Genomic DNA, 24,674 nt, shown 5'->3' with positions numbered 1-24,674 from the left:
TACTTGTATACCTTGTACATGTACTTGTATACCTTGTACATGTACTTGTATACCTTGTACATATACTTGTATACATTGTACATGTACTTGTATACCTTGTACATGTACCTGCATACCTTGTACATGTACTTGCATACCTTGTACATGTACTTGTATACCTTGTACATGTACTTGTATACCTTGTACATGTACATGTATACCTTGTACATGTACTTGTATACCTTGTACATGTACCTGTATACCTTGTACATGTACTTGTATACCTTGTACATGTACTTGTATACCTTGTACATGTACTTGTATACCTTGTACATGTACTTGCATACCTTGTACATGTACTTGTATACCTTGTACATGTACTTGTATACCTTGTACATGTACTTGTATACCTTGTACATGTACTTGTATACCTTGTACATGTACTTGTATACCTTGCACATGTACTTGTATACCTTGTACATGTACTTGCATACCTTGTACATGTACTTGCATACCTTGTACATGTACTTGTATACCTTGTACATGTATTTGTATACCTTGTACATGTACTTGTATACCTTGTACATGTACTTGTATACCTTGTACATGTACTTGCATACCTTGTACATGTACTTGTATACCTTGTACATGTACTTGTATACCTTGTACATGTACTTGTATACCTTGTACATGTACTTGTATACCTTGTACATGTACTTGTATACCTTGTACATGTACTTGTATACCTTGTACATGTACTTGTATACCTTGTACATGTACTTTTATACCTTGTACATGTACTTGTATACCTTGTACATGTACTTGTATACCTTGTACATGTACTTGTATACCTTGTACATGTACTTGTATACCTTGTACATGTACTTGTATACCTTGTACATGTTTACCTGGAGACCTGGAGTTTACCTGGAGAGAGTTTCGGGGGTCAACGCCCCCGCGGCCCGGTCTGTGACCAGGCCTCCTGGTGGATCAGCCCCTGATCAACCAGGCTGTTGCTGCTGGCTGCACGCAAACCAACGTACGAGCCACAGCCCGGCTGATCAGGAACTGACTTTAGGTGCTTGTCCAGTGCCAGCTTGAAGACTGCCAGGGGTCTGTTGGTAATCCCCCTTATGTGTGCTGGGAGGCAGTTGAACAGTCTCGGGCCCCTGACACTTATTGTATGGTCTCTTAACGTGCTAGTGACACCCCTGCTTTTCATTGGGGGGGTGGTGCATCGTCTGCCAAGTCTTTTGCTTTCGTAGTGAGTGATTTTCGTGTGCAAGTTCGGTACTAGTCCCTCTAGGATTTTCCAGGTGTATATAATCATGTATCTCTCCCTCCTGCGTTCCAGGGAATACAGGTTTAGAAACCTCAAGCGCTCCCAGTAATTGAGGTGTTTTATCTCCGTTATGCACGCCGTGAAAGTTATCTGTACATTTTCTAGGTACTTGCATACCTTGTACATGTACTTGTATACCTTGTACATGTACTTGCATACCTTGTACATGTACTTGTATACCTTGTACATGTACCTGTATACCTTGTACATGTACTTGTATACCTTGTACATGTACTTGCATATCTTATACATGTACTTGTATACCTTGTACATGTACTTGCATACCTTGTACATGTACTTGCATACCTTGTACATGTACTTGTATACCTTGTACATGTACTTGCATACCTTGTACACGTACTTGCATACCTTGTACATGTACTTGTATACCTTGTACATGTACTTGTATACCTTGTACATGTACATGTATACCTTGTACATGTACTTGTATACCTTGTACATGTACTTGTATACCTTGTACATGTACTTGTATACCTTGTACATGTACTTGTATACCTTGTACATGTACTTGTATACCTTGTACATGTACTTGCATACCTTGTACATGTACTTGTATACCTTGTACATGTACTTGTATACCTTGTACATGTACTTGTATACCTTGTACATGTACTTGTATACCTTGTACATGTACTTGTATACCTTGTACATGTACTTGTATACCTTGTACATGTACTTGTATACCTTGTACATGTACTTGTATACCTTGTACATGTACTTGTATACCTTGTACATGTACTTGTATACCTTGTACATGTACTTGTATACCTTGTACATGTACTTGCATACCTTGTACATGTACTTGTATACCTTGTACATGTACTTGTATACCTTGTACATGTACTTGTATACCTTGTACATGTACTTGTATACCTTGTACATGTACTTGCATACCTTGTACATGTACTTGTATACCTTGTACATGTACTTGTATACCTTGTACATGTACTTGCATACCTTGTACATGTACTTGTATACCTTGTACATGTACTTGTATACCTTGTACATGTACTTGTATACCTTGTACATGTACTTGTATGCCTTGTACATGTTTACCTGGAGTTTACCTGGAGAGAGTTCCGGGGGTCAACGCCCCCGCGGCCCGGTCTGTGACCAGGCCTCCTGGTGGATCAGAGCCTGATCAACCAGGCTGTTGCTGCTGGCTGCACGCAAACCAACGTACCAACGTGTTGCTGAAGAAAATATCAGGATTAATTTCACGTTAATTCTCACACATCAATTTTGTTCAGTCTTTGTAACCTGGGTGATCAGGTAATTTACCAGGTCAGGTCAGGGACCTGGCCACGGGGGCGCTGACCCCCGGAAAACCCTCCAGATAGGCTCCATGATCCCTGGGATCTATCTGCTCACTAGCCTCAAGATTTCCATGAACCTCTGGACATTTTTGAGGTGTGGGATGGACACTGGTGCTTCATACTCAGTGGTTAGCCTGGATTACCTGGAGGATATTCCGGGGATCAACGCCCCCGCGGCCCGGTCCATGACCAACCTGACTCGGGCCATTAACTAGTTAATGGTCTAAGTCGGACCGAAACATCATAAATGTCTTTCTACTATGTACGAGTTATTTGTGAAAAATTGATGGTTATTAGAGTAGTATTAATGGTTGGTAGAGTAGTATTAATGGTTGGGAGTAGTATTACTGGTTGGTAGAGTAGTATTAATGGTTGGTAGAGTAGTATTAATGGTTGGTAGAGTAGTATTAATGGTTGGTAGAGTAGTATTAATGGTTGGTAGAGTAGTATTCATGGTTGGTAGAGTAGTATTAATAGTTGGTAGAGTAGTATTAATGGTTGGTAGAATAGAATTAATGGTTGGTAGATTAGAATTAATGGTTGGTAGAGTAGTATTAATGGTTGGTAGAGTAGTATTAATGGTTGGTAGAGTAGTATTAATGGTTGGTAGAATAGAATTAATGGTTGGTAGATTAGAATTAATGGTTGGTAGAGTAGTATTAATGGTTGGTAGAGTAGTATTAATGGTTGGTAGAATAGAATTAATGGTTGGTAGATTAGAATTAATGGTTGGTAGAGTAGTATTAATGGTTGGTAGAGTAGTATTAATGGTTGGTAGAATAGAATTAATGGTTGGTAGATTAGAATTAATGGTTGGTAGAGTAGTATTAATGGTTGGTAGAGTAGCATTAATGGTTGGTAGAGTAGTATTAATGGTTGGTAGAGTAGTATTAATGGTTGGTAGAGTAGTATTAATGGTTGGTAGAATAGAATTAATGGTTGGTAGATTAGAATTAATGGTTGGTAGAGTAGTATTAATGGTTGGTAGAGTAGTATTAATAGTTGGTAGAGTAGTATTAATGGTTGGTATAGTATTAATGGTTGGTAGAGTAGTATTAATGGTTGGTAGAGTAGTATTAATGATTGGTAGAGTAGTATTAATGGTTGGTAGAGTAGTATTAATGGTTGGTAGAGTAGTATTAATGGTTGGTAGAGTAGTATTAATGGTTGGTAGAGTAGTATTAATGGTTGGTAGAGTAGTATTAATGATTGGTAGAGTAGTATTAATGGTTGGTAGAGTAGTATTAATGGTTGGTAGAGTAGTATTAATGATTGGTAGAGTAGTATTAATGGTTGGTAGAGTAGTATTAATGGTTGGTAGATTAGAATTAATGGTTGGTAGAGTAGTATTAATGGTTGGTAGAGTAGTATTAATGGTTGGTAGAGTAGTATTAATGGTTGGTAGAGTAGTATTAATGGTTGGTAGAGTAGTATTAATGGTTGGTAGAGTAGTATTAATGGTTGGTAGAATAGAATTAATGGTTGGCAGATTAGAATTAATGGTTGGTAGAGTAGTATTAATGGTTGGTAGAGTAGTATTAATGGTTGGTAGAGTAGTATTAATGGTTGGTAGAGTAGTATTAATGGTTGGTAGATTAGAATTTATGGTTGGTAGAGTAGTATTAATGGTTGGTAGATTAGTATTAATGGTTGGTAGATTAGAATTAATGGTTGGTAGATTAGAATTAATGGTTGGTAGAGTAGTATTAATGGTTGGTAGAGTAGTATTAATGGTTGGTAGATTAGAATTAATGGTTGGTAGAATAGAATTAATGGTTGGTAGAGTAGTATTAATGGTTGGTAGAGTAGTATTAATGGTTGGTAAATTAGAATTAATGGTTGGTAGATTAGAATTAATGGTTGGTAGAGTAGTATTAATGGTTGGTAGAGTAGTATTAATGGTTGGTAGATTAGAATTAATGGTTGGTAGAATAGAATTAATGGTTGGTAGAGTAGTATTAATGGTTGGTAGATTAGAATTAATGGTTGGTAGATTAGAATTAATGGTTGGTAGAGTAGTATTAATGGTTGGTAGAGTAGTATTAATGGTTGGTAGATTAGAATTAATGGTTGGTAGAGTAGTATTAATGGTTGGTAGAATAGAATTAATGGTTGGTAGAGTAGTATTAATGGTTGGTAGATTAGAATTAATGGTTGGTAGAGTAGTATTAATGGTTGGTAGATTAGAATTAATGGTTGGTAGAGTAGTATTAATGGTTGGTAGAGTAGTATTAATGGTTGGTAAAATAGAATTAAAGGCTGGTAGAGTAGAAGTAATAGTTGATTGGGTTGAATTAACGGCTTATGGAGCAGAAATTATGGTCGTCAGAGCAGAAATAATAGTTGATGCAACGGAATTCTAACAGAGCAGAATAATGGGTATGGCTTCAGACTGATGATTAATGGAGCAGAATAATGGTCGCGCTTGGGAACCCATCAGAAAACTCAGTCATTCTGGCTGGCTAGGAGGGCGTGACCCATCACAAAAATTCCATTGAACGATGCTACTGGTGAGGCCAGGGCCTCAGACTACTCCACAGTCGTGTTTTCTTGGTGTTTTACACTTTATCTATATCTTCTGGTATTATGGAGATACTTGGGAATGTTTTTTAATATATTTTTTTTGAGAACTGCCTGACATTGTTGATGTTCTTTTCCCCTAGGGCAGCCCTGCGGCGCCATCCCATCCTTGCCAGACACACGACTACTTATTTTATTTATTTATTCGATTATGCCATTGAATACTGCTGGTTATTTTGAGACTTAGGGTGAAAATTAAAGCTTATAGTATCATGAGACCCACTCGTAGTACGCGAAGAGTTATATATTTTGAGGTAATGTACAGAGGACGTGTGGCTGCGCTGCTATAGATCAATGGAGATGCACCAAAACACCTGTACGATAACTAAACATACCTCACCCCTTTCTCCCGAGTAATGTCATTCTTACCATTACTTTATCTCGGGATAAGTTCGTTAAAAACAATGCTCCTAAGTCCGATTTGCCATCAATATGTCTGAAATCCAAGTAATTTTCGCCCTTCGTGTGAATTTGTGATGGTGTACGAGAGTTTGCGCGGTGCCGGGACACAACACTCGGTGATCTTGGGAAACAGTTGCACGTTGATCACGTGGCGGGATGGATGCTGCTCACTCATCTCGTGATTTCGTGACACTAATTGTTGATTAACATAATTAAAAGTTGCAAATACGTGCTAACTTGGGAGCGTGTGATAATCTGTCATTCTCGTGTTAAGGAGATCATGATCGAGGGAAAGGTGAAGCTGTGAAGACAGGTGGGGGAGAGGACTCGGGAGAATTTAAACTAATGAAAGTGAATGTACAGAGAGAAATAGAGCTGGAACAGCTGTTAGTAGAGCTGCAACAGCTGTTAGTAGAGCTGCAACAGCTGTTAGTAGAGCTGCAACAGCTGTTCGTAGAGTAGGAACAGGTGTGAGGGTCAAGGAGAGTATCACTCAGCATCCACAACACCAGCCTATGGTGGGCGGCTCCCCCCTTCCCTCCCTCTCCCCCCTTCCCCTCTCCGGTGCCACAACCTTTCATTGATGATTAAGAGGCGAGGACCGGGAGCTGGAGCTCCACCTCTGCAGGCACAAGTGAGTACACACTTGGTGGGGCCAGGAGCTGAGTCTCGATCCCCACAAGCAAACCTCAGCGACTGCACATGCACAAAACAAATGTTAACCCCAACAAATGCAGTTATGCAGTGGGAAGGGAAGAGAAGACCGGAAACGGAGTATAGAATTGGGGGACAGACCGCAAACTTCTGTGTCATGTTACCAGAAGCTCACATCAACCGAACAATTTCTGAAGATAACGCTCGTCTGGTAAATCTAAAATTGATAAGATAAGATATATTTTAATTTTTAACTCGGAGGGATAATCCAATAAAGCCAGTACATCATTGAGGACGTTCCCCAGGATGCGACCCACACCAGTCGACTAACACCCGGGTATCTACTTACTACTAGGTGAACAAGGACATCACTCGTGCCGGGGATTGAACCACGGACACTCATTATGTGAAGCGAGTGGCTTTCAGGAATCTCAAAGTCATTCCGGGTCCATAGGTCATGCCCATCTTTGAGTACGCAGTACCAGTATGGAACCCACATCTGAGGATGCAAAAATATGCTACGAGGCTGTTCCTGAGTTAAGGAGGAGAAAAGTAACAAAATTTAATCTAACGACATTGGAGGACAAGAAGAAGCAGGGGAGACATGACAACAACATATAAAATACTCAGGGGAATTGATAAGGTTTAGATTGAGAGGGAAGAAACGGTAACTCAGGGATACTGCTGAAGTTAAAGTCACAGACGAGTCACAGGGATGTTAGGAAGTATTTTTTTTAGTCTCAGAGTGGTCGGGAAGTGGAATAATTTTAGTGAAGTGGTGGAAGCATACCAAACATGGCTTTAAGAGCAGGTACGATAATAAGACCCAACGAGGCTAAGAGGGAGTGAATCTGAAGAATGACAAGAGACAGGCGATTTGGGAGTCGACCCCAGCAACCACACACAGTCATCCTACACTAGCATACTTGTAGGTATGATACCTGTACCTGCCATCTTACACTACCACGGGCAATACCTGTCATACTACACTACCCCGAGGAATACCTTCCATCCTACACTGCCACGGGCAACACCTGTCATCCTATACTACTATGGGCAATACCTACCATCCTACACTACCACGGGCAACACCTGTCATCCTAATCTACTACTGGCAATACCTGTCATCCTATACTACTACGGGCAACACTTGTCATCCTATACTACCACGAGCAATACCTGCCATCCTACACTACCACGGGCAACACCTGTCATCCTATACTACTATGGACAATACCTGCCATCCTACATTACCACGGGCAACACCTGTCATCCTATACTACTATGGGCAATACCTGCCATCCTACACTACCACGGGCAACACCTGTCATCCTATACTACTACGGGCAATACCTGTCATCCTATACTACTACGGGCAATACTTGCCATCCTATACTACCACGAGCAATACCTGCCACCCCACACTACCACGGGCAACACCTATCCTACACTAGCATACTTGTCAGTAATACCTGCTATCCTACACTAGCATACTTGCAGGTAGTACCTGTCATCCTACACTACCTACTTATGGATAATACCTGCCATCTTATACTACAATACTTGTCGGTAATACCTACCATCCTACACAGTCTACAGTAGGTTCGCAAACACTTAAGAGTTAAGAGCGAGATTCAGGAACCTAGGCACTTGGAAAATCTTGGAAGGAATGGTCCCAAATCTGCACACAGAAATCACTCACTACGAAAGTAAAAGACTGGGCAGGCGATGCAAAATGCCCCCAATAAAAAGTAGGGGCGCCATTGGTACACTAAGGGAAAACACCATAAGTGTCCGGGGCCCAAAACTGTTCAACAGCCTCCCATCAAGCATTAGGGGAATTGCCAATAAACCCCTGGCTGCCTTCAAGAGAGAGCTGGACAGATACCTAAAGTCAGTGCCGGATCAGCCGGGCTGTGGCTCGTACGTTGGACTGCGTGCGGCCAGCAGTAACAGCCTAGTTGATCAGGCCCTGATCCATCGGGAGGCCTGGTCATGGACCGGGCCGCGGGGGCGTTGATCCCCGGAATAACCTCCAGGTAGGCGGAAACTCGTCAAAATTGATAAACAGGAGCTACTCGATTGATGTGGCTGGCATCCTGGGGAAGAGTACCACAGGACAAGGAAATGCGTCCTTTATGGGGCTACCCTGGATTATAATCTTTTAGACTTAATAATTCGAAGAATTCTTCTTCATCTGTATGGAACCCCTCTCCTGGAGAGAGAGGGGTGGGAGAGGTAATTGTGAGAAAGCAGTGAGTACCCCCAGGCTGGTACGCGAGTTGAGTGGAATGTGCTCTGAAAAATACCAGAGGTAGATCTGTCACTAGATGTAATGAGAACAAGAGGGAACTTGATCATGATATACGAAATACTCAGTGACATATACATACAAATACAACTTTATTTGAACATTGTACATTGTTTATACAGAAATGGCTGAACATCAAAATGGTATACAATACCGACAGGTTGTTAGGTAAGACACATATGCAACAGTTAGGTAACTTTATTCTGAAACGTTTCGCCTACACAGTAGGCTTCTTCAGTCGAATACAGAAAGTAGGCAGGAATAGTAGAGATGTGAAGACGATGTAATCATTCCATCACCATTGAAGTCGTAGAATTTAAGGTTGTCAGTCCCTCAGCCTGGAGAAGTTCAGTTCCATAGATAGTTCCTGACTATGGAACTGAACTGCTCCAGGCTGAGGGACTGACAACCTCAAATTCTACGACTTCAAGGGTGATGGAATGATTACATCGTCTTCACATCTCTACTGTTCCTGCCTACTTTCTGTATTCGACTGAAGAAGCCTACTGTGTAGGCGAAACGTTTCAGAATAAAGTTACCTAACTGTTGCATATGTGTCTTACCTAACAGAAATGAATGACTTTTTTAGGGCATGTTGAAAACCCATAGTGATGCAGAGATTTCGGGATAGGCTCTTTAAGAAACTTTATTTAGGCATAGGTACACATAAGTACAATTCATACATAGTTAATGTGTAAATTACTTAGGTTAATTCAAAGAAAGTCAGACAAAGTGACTTATTTCCATTGGTGTCATTTACTAGGATACTCCGTCCATTATTAGACCAACACTGTTTTTTTTTTTTTGTTTTTTTTTTATTCACCGGTATTCTCCCGGCCCGGGTCTTTTTTTTTTTTATTATTACCTCATCCTCTAGGCGTTATTTGTACAGGTTTAACGCTTCCTCGTGAATATAAAAATTTTACAAGGAAGCCACAAAACAAGAGGATATGGTCAGAGATCACACATGTAAACGAGCCACAGAAATATACAAGTTTTCATCAACGTAAGAGTAGTATAGAAGTTGAATGAACTGAATAATAACACTGTGAAAGCGGACTACATACAGGAGTTCAGTGATAGATATGACAGCTATGTCACGTGTTGGTGGAAAGTTAAGAGGCAGTACCAAGTTTTACCTCTTCCCTCCCTAATCCCTCCTCCCCCAGAAACTTATATATATATATATATATATATATATATATATATATATATATATATATATATATATATATATATATATATACATGTATATATATATATATATATATATATATATATATATATGTCGTGCCGAATATGTAAAACTGGTCAATTAGCAAGAACTCATTTAAAATTAAGTCTTTTCTAAAATTTTCTCTTATACGTTTAAAGATATATTTTTTTCATTAATGATAATGTAAAAATTTATAATTTTGCAACAAAAGAAACTTAGAAAACTTACCTAACCTTATTATAACAAGCGCAATTTATTTTAGCCTAACCCAACTAAATATATTTTAAATACTTTTACAGTAATTTAATACTAAACAAACACAATGAAATATATTTTTTTCGTTAGGTTTAGAATGATTTTTGCGAAATTATTGCATACACAAATTTTAGCTTGTCCTATATGGCAAGATGAGCGTTGCTATTTAAGCCAAGATCGCAAGTTCTGCTTATTCGGCACGACATATATATATATATATATATATATATATATATATTATATTTATATATATATATATATATATATATATCTATATATATACTTCTACTTACACTTAGGTCACACTACACATACATGTACACATTTATTTATACACACTCATCTGAGTTTTCTTTGATTTTATCTTAATAGTTCTTGGTCTTATTAATTTTCCTTTTATATCCATGGGGAAGTGGAATAAGAATCTTTCCTCCGTAAGCCATGCGTGTTGTAAAAGTCAACTAAAATGCCGGGAACAATGGGCTAGTAACCCCTTTTCCTGTAAAGATTACTAAAAAGAATAAGAAGAAGAAAATTGTCAAAGTGGGAAGTCTGAATGTGCGTGGATGTTGTGCAGATGATAAGAAAGAGATGATTGTGGATGTTATGAATGAGAAGAAGCTGGATGTCCTGGCTTTAAGTGAAACAAAGCTGAAGGGGGTGGGAGAGTTTCAGTGGAGAGGAATAAATGGGATTAGGTCAGGGGTTTCAAATAGAGTTAGAGCTAAAGAAGGAGTAGCAATAATGTTGAAGGATAAGCTATGGCAGGAAAAGAGGGACTATAAATGTATTAATTCAAGGATTATGTGGAGTAAAATAAAGATTGGATGTGAAAAGTGGGTTATAATAAGCGTGTATGCACCTGGAGAAGAGAGAAGTGTAGAGGAGAGAGAGAGATTTTGGGAAATGTTGAGTGAATGCGTGGGGAGTTTTGAATCAAGTGTGAGAGTAATGGTGGTTGGGGATTTTAATGCTAAAGTGGGTAAAAATGTTATGGAGGGAGTAGTAGGTAAATTTGGGGTGCCAGGGGTAAATGTAAATGGGGAGCCTTTAATTGAGCTATGTGTAGAAAGAAATTTGGTAATAAGTAATACATATTTTATGAAAAAGAGGATAAATAAATATACAAGGTATGATGTAGCACGTAATGAAAGTAGTTTATTAGATTATGTATTGGTGGATAAAAGGTTGATGGGTAGGCTCCAGGATGTACATGTTTATAGAGGGGCAACTGATATATCGGATCATTATTTAGTTGTAGCTACAGTTAGAGTAAGAGGTAGATGGGAAAAGAGGAAGGTGGCAACAACAAGTAAGAGGGAGGTGAAAGTGTATAAACTAAGGGAGGAGGAAGTTCGGGTGAGATATAAGCGACTATTGGCAGAAAGGTGGGCTAGTGCAAAGATGAGTAGTGGGGGGGTTGAAGAGGGTTGGAATAGTTTTAAAAATGCAGTATTAGAATGTGGGGCAGAAGTTTGTGGTTATAGGAGGGTGGGGGCAGGAGGAAAGAGGAGTGATTGGTGGAATGATGAAGTAAAGGGTGTGATAAAAGAGAAAAAGGTAGCTTATGAGAGGTTTTTACAAAGCAGAAGTGTTATAAGAAGAGCAGAGTATATGGAGAGTAAAAGAAAGGTAAAGAGAGTGGTGAGAGAGTGCAAAAGGAGAGCAGATGATAGAGTGGGAGAGGCACTGTCAAGAAATTTTAATGAAAATAAGAAAAAATTTTGGAGTGAGTTAAACAAGTTAAGAAAGCCTAGGGAAAATATGGATTTGTCAGTTAAAAACAGAGTAGGGGAGTTAGTAGATGGGGAGATGGAGGTATTGGGAAGATGGCGAGAATATTTTGAGGAACTTTTAAATGTTAAGGAAGAAACAGAGGCAGTAATTTCATGCACTGGTCAGGGAGGTATACCATCTTTTAGGAGTGAAGAAGAGCAGAATGTAAGTGTGGGGGAGGTACGTGAGGCATTACGTAAAATGAAAGGGGGTAAAGCAGCTGGAACTGATGGGATCATGACAGAAATGTTAAAAGCAGGGGGGGATATAGTGTTGGAGTGGTTGGTACTTTTGTTTAATAAATGTATGAAAGAGGGGAAGGTACCTAGGGATTGGCAGAGAGCATGTATAGTCCCTTTATATAAAGGGAAAGGGGACAAAAGAGACTGTAAAAATTATAGAGGAATAAGCTTACTGAGTATACCAGGAAAAGTGTACGGTAGGGTTATAATTGAAAGAATTAGAGGTAAGACAGAATGTAGGATTGCGGATGAGCAAGGAGGTTTTAGAGTGGGTAGGGGATGTGTAGATCAGGTGTTTACATTGAAGCATATATGTGAACAGTATTTAGATAAAGATAGGGAAGTTTTTATTGCATTTATGGATTTAGAAAAGGCATATGATAGAGTGGATAGAGGAGCAATGTGGCAGATGTTGCAAGTATATGGAATAGGTGGTAAGTTATTAAATGCTGTAAAGAGTTTTTATGAGGATAGTGAGGCTCAGGTTAGGGTGTGTAGAAGAGAGGGAGACTACTTCCCGGTAAAAGTAGGTCTTAGACAGGGATGTGTAATGTCACCATGGTTGTTTAATATATTTATAGATGGGGTTGTAAAGGAAGTAAATGCTAGGGTGTTTGGGAGAGGGGTGGGATTAAATTATGGGGAATCAAATTCAAAATGGGAATTGACACAGTTACTTTTTGCTGATGATACTGTGCTTATGGGAGATTCTAAAGAAAAATTGCAAAGGTTAGTGGATGAGTTTGGGAATGTGTGTAAAGGTAGAAAGTTGAAAGTGAACATAGAAAAGAGTAAGGTGATGAGGGTGTCAAATGATTTAGATAAAGAAAAATTGGATATCAAATTGGGGAGGAGGAGTATGGAAGAAGTGAATGTTTTCAGATACTTGGGAGTTGATGTGTCGGCAGATGGATTTATGAAGGATGAGGTTAATCATAGAATTGATGAGGGAAAAAAGGTGAGTGGTGCGTTGAGGTATATGTGGAGTCAAAAAACGTTATCTATGGAGGCAAAGAAGGGAATGTATGAAAGTATAGTAGTACCAACACTCTTATATGGGTGTGAAGCTTGGGTGGTAAATGCAGCAGCGAGGAGACGGTTGGAGGCAGCGGAGATGTCCTGTTTAAGGGCAATGTGTGGTGTAAATATTATGCAGAAAATTCGGAGTGTGGAAATTAGGAGAAGGTGTGGAGTTAATAAAAGTATTAGTCAGAGGGCAGAAGAGGGGTTGTTGAGGTGGTTTGGTCATTTAGAGAGAATGGATCACAGTAGAATGACATGGAAAGCATATAAATCTATAGGGGAAGGAAGGCGGGGTAGGGGTCGTCCTCGAAAGGGTTGGAGAGAGGGGGTAAAGGAGGTTTTGTGGGTAAGGGGCTTGGACTTCCAGCAAGCGTGCGTGAGCGTGTTAGATAGGAGTGAATGGAGACGAATGGTACTTGGGACCTGACGATCTGTTGGAGTGTGAGCAGGGTAATATTTAGTGAAGGGATTCAGGGAAACCGGTTATTTTCATATAGTCGGACTTGAGTCCTGGAAATGGGAAGTACAATGCCTGCACTTTAAAGGAGGGGTTTGGGATATTGGCAGTTTGGAGGGATATGTTGTGTATCTTTATATGTTTATGCTTCTAGACTGTTGTATTCTGAGCACCTCTGCAAAAACAGTGATAATGTGCGAGTGTGGTGAAAGTGTTGAATGATGATGAAAGTATTTTCTTTTTGTAGATTTTCTTTCTTTTTTGGGTCACCCTGCCTCGGTGGGAGACGGCCGACTTGTTGAAAAAAAAAAAAAAAAAAAATATATATATATATATATATATATATATATATATATATATATATATATATATATATATATATATATATATATATATACTGCTGCTTCAGTGGATATACATAAAAACACATCCTCATTGTATAAACAATGTAAATAATTGTGAGTTTAATTAATTTAATAGTCTAGCATTATTACGGTTGTAATGTTTATCAAATTAAAAAAAAACATTATTAGTAGACTATCAGTATTTTTTTATAATGTACCAAGGCTTTACCTGGAGATTACCTGGAGAGAGTTCCGGGGGTCAACGCCCCTGCGGCCCGGTCTGTGACCAAGCCTCCTTAGGTCAGTGTCCCAGGATGCGACCCACACCAGTCGACTAACACCCAGGTACCCATTTTACTGATGGGGAACATAGACAACAGGTTGAAAGAAACACGTCCAATGTTTCTACTCTGGCTGGGAATCGAACCCAGGCCCTCACCGTGTGAAGCGAGAGCGTTAACCACCAGGCCACCAGAGCCTGAGGCTTATTATAGCAAAAAAAAAAAAAATGAAATTCTTGATAGTATTGTGTAATGAAAAACAGTTTAGTCACGAAATATACAAGTAAATGATAATGAACTTCCACCTAGTAAATAAAGATCATCTTTTTGCCTGCTCCCAGAAGTTTGGCGTTTTAACGTGCGTTTAACGCTTGGAGACTGGCCAACTTGCCCGTGGCTCGGAGTAAGGAATATGTATCACGTACATTATAGACATGAATGTCTGGGTCGAAGCCAGAGCCGTTGACGACTGGAATGGTCGGAAGTCGAATTCCTTTTCGAGCTAAATCTTGGCGATGTCGAGTACAGACTGAGTAAAACTTTAGACATTGCTGTAGAAAATGTTCATTATTATTAGTAGTATCTTGGGGAGCGCTAAACCTGCTGGGGGGGGATGGAAGGCATTCAGGTTTAATTCAGGGAACTGGAGCACAGATCCAATTCCCTAGATCAAGAGCCCCTCACCAGCATCAAGGAACCTCTTTTGAGAGGAGAAACTGTTCATGTGTATCATCCTCCTGTATTATTCTGGGTAATCTACACATGCTGCTATGTATAATCCCCTCAAGGGAGGTTCCTTGATGCTTGTGAGGGGCTCTTGATCTAGGGAATTGGATCTGTGCTTCAGTTCCCTGAATTGAGCCTGAATACCTTCAATCCCCCCACATACGCTGTATAATATATATAGCGCTCCCCCATGATTATAATAATAATAATGCTATGTATGATAATTTATGTAACTATTTATGTGTACCTGTACCTGAATAAACTTACACCAAAGGCAGCTAGGGCTGTCAGCCAAGTGTCACTGGAAGAGATGTACCCACGTAGTGAATGTGGTTCATTATATCGGGTTTGTGTACATAGTGGGTGATTGTGACGTCACTACAAGACGCCACGCTCCACGTGTTTATGATAAACACAGCTGATGGCATAAACAGTCACATTTGTTAGTGGGAATGGAAATGCAAGAACCCCGATGAAAATAGGTCACTTTGACTTTTTGGGTTATCCTAGGTAATTTACACTATGTATGATAATTGCACAGAGATTTAGCAGTGGAGCTTTAGATATGAGATGTAGCAGATGAAGACAGGGTCACAAGTGAGCGGGGCCCTCTAGTGGAAGTGTATGAGGCCCATAAAGTGGGCCAGAATTTTAAATGTGGTGAGATGTAGCAGCTAAAGACGTGATGACATGTGGGCGGGGCCCACTAGTGGAAGTAGCTCATGTCCATTAGTTGGGCTCCGTCCTTATACTCCTGCATTATATTGAAAACTTCTACCTTTGTTCTGGTGATATAGCCGGTGGTAGCAGGTTGAAGATTCTTGGGCGACGGCTGCCTGGGGTGACAGAAATAATCTGGTACATCTGTAATGTATAGTAACTTGAAGAGGGGTTTGTAAAAAGATATCGTAACCAGGAAAAAAAGAAACAATCTGGGGTGGCAGTAATCTGAAGTGTGTTGCGATAAAGATGTGGGTGATAAAAATGAATCCTGAGGGAGCCGTCGTTTAAAATAAAAGACTTTTGGGTGATAAAAATGAATCCTGAGTGAAGTATCCGAAATAAAAAAAACGTGATGTGTACAACGTACCTTCATAATCACATGTCGGCTTTTTGTTCCAGTTGTCACCAATTTCTTGTACCTGGTACTGCGTGTGCTAGTGCCGGGAGATTACCTATTTTTTTTATTACATATTTGTAGCTGTAAGAGCAAAGCTAAGCTCGTGGCGTTCCACCTTCAGTATTTATTTTATCGTGCAGTTTTTTTGAAGTCTTAGATGGTAGTATTATTTCCTCTCCATGTAAACCATTCCACTGTTTTACCATTGTTTGCAAAGCTTTCTAGTATCCTTTCAACATCTCTTCTCCTTTTAGTTTAAAGTTACGGCCTCTTGTTTTACCAGTTGATGGGGTTTTCTCTCTGTCTGTGCCATGATTGCTTCAACAATTAAAACAATGTATCGGTAATGTGCAGTTATTATTCTGTCTGCCTGCATATATATGAATGTGTTAATTACGGTGCCCCGTGGCCTGGTGGCAAAAGCTCTCGCTTCACACGGTGATGTCCGGGTTCGATTCCCGGCGAAGGGGTGGAAACATTGGACGTGTTTCCTTACACCGGTTGTCTATGTTCACCCACCATTAAAATGGGCACCTGGGTGTTAGTCGACTGTCGTGGGTCGCATCCTGGGACAAATCTGACTTAATTTGCCCGAAATGCTCTGCATAACAAGGAGCTTTCTATATAGTAGTATGTCATTGATGTCAACTATGGTCTGTATACCTTGTACATGTACTTGTGTAGTAAATAAATATATTATTATTATTTTGTCATAGGCACTGATTAGACACTTGGCCTGTTGTGTGTGTGTGTGTGTGTGTGTGTGTGTGTGTGTGTGTGTGTGTGTACTCACCTATTTGTACTCACCTATTTGTGGTTGCAGGGGTCGAGTCCTAGCTCCTGGCCCCGCCTCTTCACCGGTTGCTACTAGACCCTCTCTCTCCCCGCTCCATGAGCTTTATCAAACCTCGTCTTAAAACTGTGTATGGTTCCTGCCTCCACTACGTCATTTTCTAGGCTATTCCACTGCCTTACAACTCTATGACTGAAGAAATACTTCCTACTATCTCTCTGACTCATTTGTGTCTTCAACTTCCAATTGTGGCCTCTTGTTTCTGTGTCCCCTCCCTGGAACATCCTGTCCTTGTCCACCTTGTCTATTCCACGCAGTATTTTATATGTCGTTATCATGTCTCCCCTGACCCTCCTGTCCTCCAGTGTCGTCAGGCCGATTTCCCTTAATCTTTCTTCATAGGACATTCCCCTTAGCTCTGGAACTAACCTTGTTGCAAACCTTTGTACTTTCTCTAGTTTCTTGACGTGCTTTATCAAGTGCGGGTTCCAAACAGGTGCTGCATACTCCAGTATGGGCCTGACATACACGGTGTACAGTGTCTTGAATGATTCCTTACTAAGGTGTCGGAATGCTGTTCTCAGGTTTGCCAGGCGCCCATATGCTGCAGCAGTTATCTGATTGATGTGTGCTTCCGGAGACATGCTCGGTGTTATACTCACCCCAAGATCTTTCTCCTTGAGTGAGGTTTGCAGTCTTTGGCCACCTAGCCTATACTCTGTCTGTGGTCTTCTGTGCCCTTCCCCTATCTTCATGACTTTGCATTTGGCAGGATTAAATTCGAGAAGCCATTTGCTGGACCAGGTGTCCAGTCTGTCCAGGTCTCTTTGAAGTCCTGTGTGTGTGTGTGTGTGTGTGTGTGTGTGTGTGTGTGTGTGTGTGTGTGTGTGTGTGTGTGTGTGTGTGTGTGTGTGTGTGTGACCATGAGTAATAACAGTAGCAACAGGCTGGTGCCGTTTGGTAAATTTGACATAGATCATTCCTGATTTTGGTTTTCGTGGGGTGACTTAATCAAAGCTTTTCTAATCGGCCTCAAACTGTCAACACTGGTTTCCTACCTAGAAGGTTGGCATTGTTATCCGGGTCTGTTGGAATCAATTTGTCATTATTTTTTATGAAAACGTCGGCCGTTTCCCGAGGCAGGGTGACCCGAAAAAGAAGAAATACTTTCATCATTAGTCACTCCACCCCAGTCTTGCCAGAGGTGTACTTACACTGCAGTTGAAAAACTGCAGCGTATCTCTTGCGAAATAACTTGAGTCTATTTCTTCTGAACGACTTCTTATCTAAAGGCTGATGCGTTTTACATTAGGAAGCAGTGTAAAAAAATTTTCAGTGTCTATCTTGATTAATTTTTCAATGCCAAGAGTTAGCTGCCTTAGCAACTTAAGCCGTACTGTATTAATCTTTTTGCGTGCAAAAGGGGGATACCTTTCTTGGATTGAGCAGCGACGGAAACTGTGGAAAATTGCATTTATCTGAATGTAACTAATTATGTACATAATAGTAAATGATAACAAAGATAATTATTATTTATCAATGTTACATAGACAAGTAGGAATTTGGGACCCCTAGGTCACAAAAAATGTCCCCCTTCGATACCTACCACTGTCATAACCACAAGTTGCTCTGGACCTATTAATTAAATGAAATATACATACACTAGGAATACTGGTAAATATATAAATTTGTGGACTGTATATTAAAAATAAATGGTTATATATATATATATATATATATATATATATATATATATATATATATATATATATATATATATATATATATATATATATATATATACACACAATTACATAACAGAAGGAAAATATATCTTAATATCACTCACCAATTTGACTGGAGATTAATGTGTATCATACTCAGAAAACCTCACTCTAACTAAATATATGAAAATAATGCTGGCCAGAATTACACACAAATCTAGAGAGCTTATCTGAGGTTCCTGGAGCTGTCTTGTTCAGTCGTCTGATATCTCAAGTTATGCAGGAATGCACATCCACCAATTTCGCCTCCTATTTGAGAGGTGTCAACACAATTTTAACCACTAGAGCACGAAAAATTCTTCCCATTACACCAACGTTTGTACAAAATTCAAAACCAAGATGGCGAGTCTCCTGCCCAGACGCAGGCTTTCCGTTTTCTATGACATAAATATTATTAAATACAGTATGGCCATCTATTTCCATATAAATACTGAATTTCTGGAAAATATATACAGTATTTTCCACAGAAACATTATTTACTGTCTTTATGAATAACGGTAAACTTGTTGAAGTTACTCAATGAGGAAATATCCTCGCTGTTTAAATCCAAATAATGATGGGATCTTCTTCCATGGAGTGTTCCTGGTAAACAGTAGTCACCCAGTCATGGTTTATGGGATATACCTATCACGTGAAGGGAACTCAGTCTCAGGGGTAAACGGGGAATTTCAATAGGTTAACCAGGCGACTGCTACAGGGCAGCTACACGACAAGTTGTCATGTAATGGAATAATCTTGGTTTCTACAGATGGGCGAGAATGTAGTGTTGTACCAGCGTTGTCTGGCCATCAAACTCACAAGAGACCATCCACCACCCACCCGTCCATCCTCCGCCTTCGAAGAGGTGGGCGGGCGCAAGGTTCCATCCACCACCTCTACCACACCCTCCACGGATAGCGACACTCCCACACCCACCAACGGTCCGCCTCTAGGTTCACTGACGACCACTACCCCTGTAGTTTCTGACCTGACAACCTCTGTACACTCTGCCATCAGCACCACCACCACCAACCATCAAGATGGATACCTCCTCTTTCTGGTAACTACTCACGCACCACCCTCGTTAATACATTTGTGGAGAAATTTTCTCCAACCTCCAGGGGGATGATCGACGCCTCTGGGGGCAGCAGCCCCCTCCCTTGGGGTTGGAGAAAATTTCTCCACAATAGTTGTTGCTTCTTATTTCACTTCATACACTTGTTTGTTGTTGTCTATTTGTAACGAAATGTTATTTGACGTTTTAATTTATACACACCACATTGTGTACCTACACTGATCTATATGACATTGTTTATAACGTTAAAATAAGAACTCACTACCGTATGTTTACCTAATAAAACTACGGTGCTGATCACTTGCTACTAGGCTGAGGGACTGATTACCTCGTCTTCCACTGTCTTCTTTATATATTTCTACAGTTCCCATATCATGTCCATGTACTGATAAAGCCACTGGATGGCGAAACGTCTACAAAGTGAAAATACACAGATGTACGTGTCTAATTCATACCTACTGACACCATCTCAAACTTTCGTACCCACTTCTTGCTCTAGAATAAAAGGCAGCATTCTCATGCCTCTGCTTCGTATAATTTTAAATTTTAAAGGGGTGGAGAGGTAAGCTAGTGAAAGCCTCGGTCAAATGACAAAAGTTCCAGTGGCGGGTAACCATTGACTCTGAGTCAGGAAACAATTATCCTGTTTTCTGACGATTTTACCTAACCTCAGCTTCACGTTGATCGAATCATCGAAGATACGAAGCTGAACACTTACCAAGGCTGAGGGACTGACTGCTTCAAGCTTACTTTTTCAAGTCTGAGGGACTGACTACAAGCTTACTTATTCAAGGCTGAGGGATTGACTACTTCAAGCTTACTTCTTCAAAGCTGAGGGATTGACTACTTCAAGCTTACTTTTTCAAGGCTGAGGGATTGACTGCTTCAAGCTTACTTCTTCAAGGCTCAGGGACTGATCACCGCATGTCTATCTTTCCACTACTTTTGCTGTCTTCAGTATTAAGTCACCTGTGCATTTAGCCTCAAGCGCTCCCAGTAATTGAGGTGTTTTATCTCCGTTATGCGCGCCGTGAAAGTTCTCTGTACATTTTCTAGGTCGGCAATTTCACCTGCCTTGCAAGGTGCTGTTAGTGTGCAGCAATATTCCAGCCTAGATAGAACAAGTGACACTCTTCAGGTCACTTGTTCTATCTAGGCTGGAATATTGCTGCACACTAACAGCACCTTTCAAGGCAGGTGAAATTGCCGACCTAGAAAATGTACAGAGAACTTTCACGGCGCGCATAACGGAGATAAAACACCTCAATTACTGGGAGCGCTTGAGGTTCCTAAACCTGTATTCCCTGGAACGCAGGAGGGAGAGATACATGATTATATACACCTGGAAAATCCTAGAGGGACTAGTACCGAACTTGCACACGAAAATCACTCACTACGAAAGCAAAAGACTTGGCAGACGATGCACCATCCCCCCAATGAAAAGCAGGGGTGTCACTAGCACGTTAAGAGACCATACAATAAGTGTCAGGGGCCCGAGACTGTTCAACTGCCTCCCAGCACACATAAGGGGGATTACCAACAGACCCCTGGCAGTCTTCAAGCTGGCACTGGACAAGCACCTAAAGTCAGTTCCTGATCAGCCGGGCTGTGGCTCGTACGTTGGTTTGCGTGCAGCCAGCAGCAACAGCCTGGTTGATCAGGCTCTGATCCACCAGGAGGCCTGGTCACAGACCGGGCCGCGGGGGCGTTGACCCCCGGAACTCTCTCCAGGTAAACTCCAGCCTGAAGAAGCCTGCTGAGGAGGCGAAATGTTTCGCCAATAAAGGCACCCAACTGTTGCACTTGTCTTGATCATCTTCCTTCTATATGTTTATGCACTCCATGTCCATCCTGTAAAAGGGAATTGTATTAACTGTTCTCTTACAGGCGTGGCAAACGGCTAATCTGGTGTGTGTGTGGGACAAGGAGTTACTGGTGGCCGTGCAGGAGACAGAGTACGTTGGTCACCTAGTTGGTGGCGTGGTGCTGGTGGGAGGGAGTTCCTGTGTGTTGGCTGCCCTCACACATGCCTGGTCCAGGGCTCTCCTCGCTGCTCCAACTGGCTTCACCATCACCATGTTTGGTGGGTACCCCTTCCTCCTTCATGCCTTGGTCACTCAGGATTTTGGTGCTCCCAGTATACAGCTTGAAGCATGTATCACAGCCTGAATGATTAGGAACTGCGTAAAGGTATGGGGGGTGGCTGGTGGTAATTCCTCTTTTAATTGAAGCGAGTGTGTTGAACCTTTTTTTACTTATTCTGTTATCTCGTAGCATACTTATTGCCTCCCTACTTTTGCTAGGGTATTTTGCACTGTTTGTTATGTCTCCTGCTATTGCAAGGGGGTTGTTTCAGGTCCCGATTTGTAACCAGTCCCAATAGTATTATCCAGATACTTGGTGACAGTAATAGTAGGATAGATTTTTATGTCATTGGTAGCCCATTTGGAAGGATTTTTTAAATGAACTGTGTACACACATACACACACACACAATTTTCAACACATCCATTGAAACTGGGCAACTACCTGAGGTATGGAAGACGGCAAATGTAGTCCCTATTTTTGAGAAAGGAGACAGACATGAGGCACTAAACTATAGACCAGTGTCACTGACGTATAGTATGCAAAGTCATGGAGAAGATTATCAGGAGAGTGGTGGAGCACCTAGAACAGAACAAACTTATAACGACAACCAGCACAGATTCAGTGAAGGCAAATCCTGTGTCACAAACCTACTGGAGTTTTATGGCAAGGTAATGGAAGTAAGACACTAGAGAGAGGGGTGGATAAATTGTATTTTCATGAACTGCAAGGCCTTCGACACAGTTCCTCTCAAGAGATTAGTGCAAAAGCTATAGGATCAGGCACGTATAACAGGAAGGGCACTGCAGTGGATCAGAAAATACCTAACAAGGAGGCAACAACGAGTCATGGTATGTGACGAGGTATCAGAGTGGGCGCCTGTGATCAGCGGGGTTCCACAGGGGTCAGCCCTAGGACCAGTGTTTTTTTTTTTTTTGTATATGTGAATGACATGACTGAAGGGATAGACTCAGAAGTGTCCCTGTTTGCAGATGATGTGAAGTTAATGAGGAGAATTAAATCGGATGAGGATCAAGCAGGACTACAAAGAGACCTGGACAAGCTGGAAGCTAGGTCCAGCAACTGGCTCCTCGAATGCAACCCCGCCGAATGCAAAGTCATGAAGGTCGGGGAAGGGCAAAGAAGACTGCAGACAGAGTATAGGCTAGATGGTCAAAGACTGCAAACCTCAGTCAAGGAAAAGGAACTTGGGGTGAGTATAATACCGAACACATCTCCTGAGGCACACATCAACTAGATAACTGCTGCAGCATGTGGGAGCCTGGCAAACCTGAAAATAGCATTCCAGTACCTCAGTAAGGAATCGTTCAAGACTGTACACCGTGTACGTCAGGGCCATACTGGAGTATGCAGCACCAGTTTGAAACCCACACCTGGTCAAGCACCTCAGGAAATTAGAGAAAGTACAAAGGTTTGCAACAAGGCTAGTTCTAGAGCTAAGAGGAATGTCCTATAAAGAAAGATTATGGGGAAATCGGCCTGACGACACTGGAGGACAGGAGGGTTAGGGGAGACATGATAATGACATACAAAATACTGTGAGGAATTGACAAATTGGACAGAGACAGGATGTTCCAGGGAGGGGACAGAGAAACAAGGGGTCACAATTGGAAGTTGAAGACTCAGATGAGTCAAAGAGATGTTAAGAAGTATTTCTTTAGTCATAGAGTTGTCATGAAGTGGAATAGTCACACACACACACACACACACACACACACACATCATTTGAAACTGGGCAACTCCCTGAGGTATGGAAAATGGCAAATGTAGTCCCAATTTTTAAAAAGGGAGACGGACATGAGGCACTAAACTACAGACCTGTATCACTAACGTGTATAGTATGCAAGGTCATGGAGAAGGTCATCAGGAGGAGAGTGGTGGAGCACCTGGAAAGAAACAAGTGTATAATTGACAACCAGCATGGTTTCAGGGAAGGAAAATCCTGTGTCACAAACCTACTAGAGTTTTATGACAGGGTGACAGAAGTAAGACAAGAGAGAGAGGGGTGGATCGACTGCATATTTTTGGACTGCAAGAAGGCCTTCGACACAGGTCCTCACAAGAGGTTACTGCAAAAGCTAGAGGATCAGGCACACATAACAGGAAAGGCACTGCAATGGATCAGAGAATACCTGACAGGGAGGCAACAACGAGTCATGGTACGCGACGAGGTGTCAGAGTGGGCGCCTGTGACAAGCGGGGTTCCACAGGGGTCAGTCCTAGGACCTGTGCTGTTCTTAGTATATGTGAATGACATAACAGAAGGGATAGACTCAGAAGTGTCCTTGTTTGCAGATGATGCGAAGTTAATGAGAAGAATCAAATCGGATGAGGATCAGGCAGGGCTACAAAGAGACCTGGACAGGCTACAAGCCTGGTCCAGAAACTGGCTCCTTGAATTTAACCCTGCCAAATGCAAAGTCATGAAGATTGGGGAAGGGCAAAGAAGACCGCAGACACAATATAGTTTAGATGGCCAAAGACTGCAAACCTCACTCAAGGAAAAAGATCTGGGGGTGAGTATAACACTGAGCATATCTCCTGAGGCGCACATCAATCATAACTGCTGCAGCATACGGGCGCCTGGCAAACCTACGGATAGCGTTCCGATACCTCAGTAAGGATTCGTTTAAGACTCTGTATACCATTTATGTCAGGCCCATACTGGAGTATGCAGCACCAGTTTGGAACCCACACCTCGTCAAGCACGTCAAGAAATTAGAGAAAGTGCAAAGGTTTGCAACAAGACTAGTCCCAGAGCTACGGGGATTGTCCTACGAAGAAAGGTTGAGGGAAATCGGCCTGACGACACTGGAGGCCAGGAGGGTCAGGGGAGACATGATAACGACATATAAAATACTGCGCGGAATAGACAAGGTGGACAAAGACGGGA

At 41.2% G+C, this 24,674-nt stretch overlaps 1 protein-coding gene across 3 annotated transcripts in view; it reads left to right on the top strand.

Annotated features, from left to right (window-relative positions):
• Positions 1–5,784: 5,784 nt before the first annotated feature.
• The window catches only part of ko (Stork-head domain-containing protein knockout), a 38,717-nt gene continuing 19,827 nt past the window's right edge, over positions 5,785–24,674 (top strand). For all 3 annotated transcript variants that reach the window (XM_053798916.2, XM_053798915.2, XM_053798914.2), the window contains exons 1-3: positions 5,785–6,274; positions 19,371–19,661; positions 21,564–21,759. In XM_053798916.2, coding sequence (XP_053654891.2) covers positions 6,224–6,274; positions 19,371–19,661; positions 21,564–21,759 — 538 coding nt within the window. In that variant the 5' untranslated portion in view covers positions 5,785–6,223. The remainder of the gene's footprint in view (positions 6,275–19,370; positions 19,662–21,563; positions 21,760–24,674) is intronic.

The sequence above is a fragment of the Cherax quadricarinatus genome, chromosome 66 (assembly GCF_038502225.1).
Source record: "Cherax quadricarinatus isolate ZL_2023a chromosome 66, ASM3850222v1, whole genome shotgun sequence".
NCBI classification, from domain to species: domain Eukaryota; kingdom Metazoa; phylum Arthropoda; class Malacostraca; order Decapoda; family Parastacidae; genus Cherax; species Cherax quadricarinatus.
This window is presented reverse-complemented; position numbering and strand designations above follow the sequence as displayed.